The sequence below is a fragment of the Nesoenas mayeri genome (assembly GCF_963082525.1).
Source record: "Nesoenas mayeri genome assembly, chromosome: 8".
NCBI lineage: Eukaryota > Metazoa > Chordata > Aves > Columbiformes > Columbidae > Nesoenas > Nesoenas mayeri.
Genome location: NC_137554.1, coordinates 22128486 through 22133680, shown reverse-complemented (window position 1 = coordinate 22133680; position 5195 = coordinate 22128486). Strand labels below are relative to the sequence as shown.

Below are 5195 nucleotides of genomic sequence, written 5' to 3'. Positions count from 1 at the left end.
TCAGACACCCCGGATGCTGATGTTCTCATAGCTGGGGGGAGGTGTTGCCTGCGGCTCCCCAGGGTGCTGGGTCTCCAGCCAGGACGAGCTGGGGCGAAACAAGGCGCTGTCGGAGGAGCTGCGCCGGCGGCTGCCCTGCCAGCTCTCATCCTCCTCCAGGTAGTACAGGGGCGGCGTGATCTCCTCCTTCCTCCCTGGGGGCTGGACATAGGTTGGGACACCTTGGGCAGGTCTGCAGGTCAGGGCTTCTTCGTAGGTGGGGATGGCGCTGGAGTCCCAGGTGCTGCAAGGGAAGAAGAAGAAACCCAGCAACACACCCTGTCAGCTGGAGCATCCCAGCACCTAACAACTGGACCATCCCAGTGCCCCATCAACCAGACCATCCCATCACCCATCAACCCCATCAGCTGGAGCATCCCAGAGCACAGTGGACACATGTGCTGGGAACGGCACATGGGCAGGTTTTGCATGTCCAGAGCAAGGAGAAGACCATGTCATCTGCTTCCCAGCACCAGGAGGGTGGGAGCCATGTAGGAGGATGGGCACCATCCATCAGACCTTGCAACAGGCAACGTTGCCCAGTTCCCACTGACTTCATTAACCCCTCACCCAAGAAGAGGATGGGCAGCCTGGCAAGAACCTCTGGTGTTTAGAGCTATAACACAACTGCAGGTGTGGCTGATGGCAAAGCAGCAGAGGTGCTGGCTCTCGAGACCTCTGCCCCTTCATTCTGCACCATGCTGCTGCCCACGGGCAGGAGAGCACCTTCATCCTCATCACCTGCCAAGTCCCAGAGTCACGCCTGAAGCACTGCAGCTGCTGGCCAGCTGAGTGAGCGGTTTGGCACAAACAGACGGGCAAGAGCCAGGTGTCCTGGTTCAATGCAGTCACACCCCATCCTCATGCCTGATGGAGCCCTCCGCACACCAGCCAAACCTGGTGCCACCTCCAGCAGCGCTTTGTTGAGCAAACATCATTTGTGTACAGGGAAAACCTCTGCCCAACCTTTGCACAGCGCATGGCCCTGCTAGGCGCTCTACGAAATGGTGCAGCACCAAATACGGAGAGGCTTTAAAAGCAATACCCCCTCCACTTGCTTTTGTAGCTGAAAACCCAGCAAAGCTTGCTCAGGGAGGCTGTGGGCATTGGAGGGGCACAGCTGGTCCCAAGGGAACACTGTGATGCTCTGCAGGGATGTCTCCTTCACGAACTCAGCAGCACTCAGTCCCTGACCTATCGCCCAGAGCATCTGCGCCCTCGTTTTTGCTGAACAGCTTTGGCTTGCAAAGGGATGCTGCCCTGGAATTACAGAGAGGGGGATTTCTCCCAGCACAGCATGCTTTGCTGTGTGAACGCCAGCACGTTTGGGGCTGGAGGAGCTGCTGCAGCACCAGCAATGCCAGGGTGATGCTTTCCCATCCAGGAGGATGCTCGGGGAGGGGACATTTCCTGCAGGGGACACAGCAAAGCCCTCCGCAGGAGGAGGAAATCCCCTAGACTACCCAGACCAGCCCACAATCTTATCCCAAGATATTCAAATGGGCACTGAAACCCCTGGAGAACCAGGAACGTGCCTCCCACACTAACTGAATTTTTATGGTTTTATGTTCTTAAGAGTTTCTTTTAGCGCTGCTTTTCCCCAGAGCCCGATTTATGCTGGAGCTAAGGTCTTTGCTGTGACCCCATAAAACAGCACTGGGAAGGGCCGGCTGGCTTGGCTTCCACAGCAGTCTCTGGAAAAAAAAGCCCTTTTGATCAAAAAACTTTTAAATCAAGAAGTGGAAATAGTCTCAGGCCACACAGGAAGAATATGAAGACCCAACAAGTAGCAGTAGTGCCTAGGGGCTCAAGGGGTCTTCCCACACGCCAAAACAGGCTTTGTAAAGAGACTCTCCACGTGCACTCCCCTCTCAATGCCAATCTGAGGATTATTTTCCTTCTTTTTTTCTTTTAAGTCCCTTTTAACATAGATTTTGCTTCCATTAAAGATGCCACAAACCCCATCGTCCTTACAGAGCGCTGCAGGCCTGTGGCACCAGGGAAGCTTTCAACAGCTGGAGGTCTGGATGACTTCCCCTGCCCCCAAACCCAGGCACTCTGCCAGAAAACCAATGCGGTCTTTTGCTTGGTGGCTCTGCTAAGGACATGTCTGCCTTGGCCAGTGATGGCCCCGCAAGGCAAGGATAGCTGGCTGTGGCTGAGACAGCCATGGGAGCAGACAGTGAGCATCCTTGACTTATAGAATCATAGAACAGTTTGGGTTGGAAGGGACCTTCAAAGCTCACCTGGTCCAAACCCCCTGCCATGAGCTCCATCCATCCAACATCTCCACCCAGCTCAGGTTGCTCAGAGCCCCGTCCAGCCTAGCCTGGGATGTCTCCAGGGATGGGGCATCCACCACCTCTCTGGGCAACCTGGGACAGGGTTTCAGCACTCTCAGTGTAAAAAATTTCTTCCTCATGTCCAGCCTGAATCTCCCCTCCTTTAATTTAAAACCATCACCTCTTGTCCGGTCACAACAGGCCCTGCTAGAAGACTTCTTCCCACCCAAGTGCCGTGAAGCAACATGGCACCCACCTGCAGTTCCACTTCTCTGGAGGCTCTGCGGTGAAGTACTGCAGGTCCCTGGGGAAATGGTACTGGTAGCGGCGGGACACTACCCTGGCATTGGCTTTCACAGACCAGAGGAGCCCAAAGAGGAGGAGGATGCCGCCGATGCCACAGCAGAAGAAGCTGGCTGAGCGGAGCAAGGCGCTGGAGGAGGAGCTGGGAACCACCTCGGCTTCCCGGGGCGGCAGGAGGGGAGTCCCACCACTGGCAGGGCTGCCCACCTCCCCGTCACTCCACCAGGCAAAGCACAGTGTCCCTGTCACCAGCAGCACGGCCCCGGTGATGGTCACACCATAGCGGAAAGACGCAGCTGCCATCATTTGGGAGGAGGTTTTACGAGGGAAGAAGAGTAAGGCAAGGCATGAGAGAGCCCACGTCCTGCAAGAGAAGAAAGGAACTGGGTTTGAATGGGGCTAGGTCATGGAAGACCTGCCAGAGGAGAAAACTACTGAAATGTGACCTCTCTGGGGGGTGCACTCTCTTTAGCTACTTACTATTGACAAACAAAGAGGGCATTTCCACCTCTGCCTTCATCACTTTGCCTGTTCATCAGCAAATTAAGATAATCTGATGGGTTTCGTCTCCATTCCTCAAGCAGGGCTTGCTTCCTACAGCAGGGACTTAAACTGCACCCTGAGATTGGGGAGCACTGAGCTGGAGCTCGGCAGGGAGCAGAAGTCCAGCACAGAGTCAGTGTGACCAAGGGCAGGTGGAATTACATTATTTCAAGACATTATTTATCAGATGGGCCCACTAAATGGAAAGCCAAATTACTTTGTAGTGAAAGAAACACCATCTGATCTAATCTATGTTTAATGAAGGAATCTGATGAGAAGGGGGATTTAGGAAACTGGCAGGACGACTGCAGGACTGGGAGCCCCAATAACACAGTCCGGCATCAGTGTCCTCCAACTTGTCACCGAACTTGAGCAGGACGCAGCAGATAAGCTGGGTTTACATTGGCTTGCAGCAGTAGATGCTCAGGAGAGTGCAAGGACCCTACTGACCCATGAATCCAACTCCTTTTGACAGCATCACATTTTCCTGGAATTTTTTTCAGCCAATATCATTTGGGGGAAAAGAAAAAACAAACAAACAAACAAACAAAAACCCTACAGTGAAATTTTCATTCCACCTGCATGGAATTACAGGTTGTTCCATGCTGAAAGCCTTAGTTGAAACAGCACCAAGAGTTGAAATGTTGAAATGTTCATCTCCTGCAGTCAATGCTCTTCTCATTTTGGGGCCAGCCTGGTGAGGTTTGGGAGATGTCACGATTCCCCTGGTGAGGTTTGGGAGATGCTGCAACTCCCTTGCCTGAGCACGGGGAATTTTGCAGCCCCCAGCTCTGTGCACACCTGGGAGTGGTGGCAGTGAGGGGGAGGCAGATGTGGAGGGAAGGCAGAGCCTCTGGGAGGTGACAGATTGACAGCTTGAGAGAATAAACTCTTCTCTCTTGACAAAACGCTAAAAGCTCCTCCAGCCTACCCGGCACGCGCTCCCACTGTGCGTGTGTGGGGGCGGCTCCTCTGCGCTGGGTGACATTACCATCACACCATCCCCTTACCAAACCCCGTCTTGGGCTGGCCCGGCTCTCCTGAGCCTCCTTGAAAGACCCGTGATGTTTTTCTCAGCGGACCAGCCACTGGAAGGAGAGGATGAAGGAGCAGGGGTGAGCTGTGAGGCTGGGGCAGGACCCGAATCACTGCTCTCTGAGCCTGCCCCTGGCTCCACTCCTGGACACTCAGCATCCTGCACATCAGTTCTGCCTCTGAACTTCCTCCGAAGACACCCCTTGTCAACTCCCAAACTCCCACCTCCACTCACCAAGCCACCGTCACATTTTGTTTTGCCCTGTCTCCTCCTTTGTCCTGCTCCAAAATAATCTTTCTAAGGAAAAAGGTTTGCATGTTGCATGGACAAACAGATATGGATGCTAATAGTTTACATAGTTCCAGTAAGATGCTGAGAATAGCATCCCCCATATAAAGTTATGCAGATGGTGATTCATAGGGTCTACTAAGCATTACTCAGAAAAACACTCTTTTCCAGCAACACAAGAAACGAAAAGAGTTTTTAATCTCTCCCACCACCATCAAGCAGAAATCCACCTCCACACCGCGTCCCTCCACGACACTTACAGCTTGTCCTTCCACATCACGCAGGCTGAAGACCTCTAACCACATGCAAACACACCAAGAGGGACATCGGGGACAGATGCACCAAAGCATGAGCATGTCATTAGGAAGATTCTTTCCTGCCTTTATCTGAATTTGCTAGTATTATTAGTATTATTAGTTAAGGGGTTGGTACCCATACAAACCATACTGATGATGATGCTTTGGAAAGAGCATCCCAGAAGCTGTGCTGTCCTCAACCTCCCAAAAGCGGGTTCAGAGGGAGCGGAGCCCTCGAGAAGTGCAGCACATGTACACCCCAGCCCAAATACCCCCACAGAGGCCAGCAGCTGCTTCGGCCACCTTGAGAGCAGCGATGTCCGAACCCTACATCCTCTCTAAAGAAGCAACTGTCACCCGGTGCCACCCCTGTGGGACCCGTCCACACTTCAGCCGGTGCCCCCGCGG

General features: G+C 53.5%; 1 protein-coding gene across 1 annotated transcript; it reads right to left on the bottom strand.

Annotated features, from left to right (window-relative positions):
* Positions 1–2927, bottom strand: TMEM61 (transmembrane protein 61; the record flags this gene model as incomplete). Its single annotated transcript, XM_080349160.1, has 2 exons — positions 1–283; positions 2578–2927. 2 exons carry the CDS (start codon positions 2925–2927, stop codon positions 1–3), a joined length of 633 nt encoding a protein of 210 aa, XP_080205286.1.
* Positions 2928–5195: the final 2268 nt, after the last annotated feature.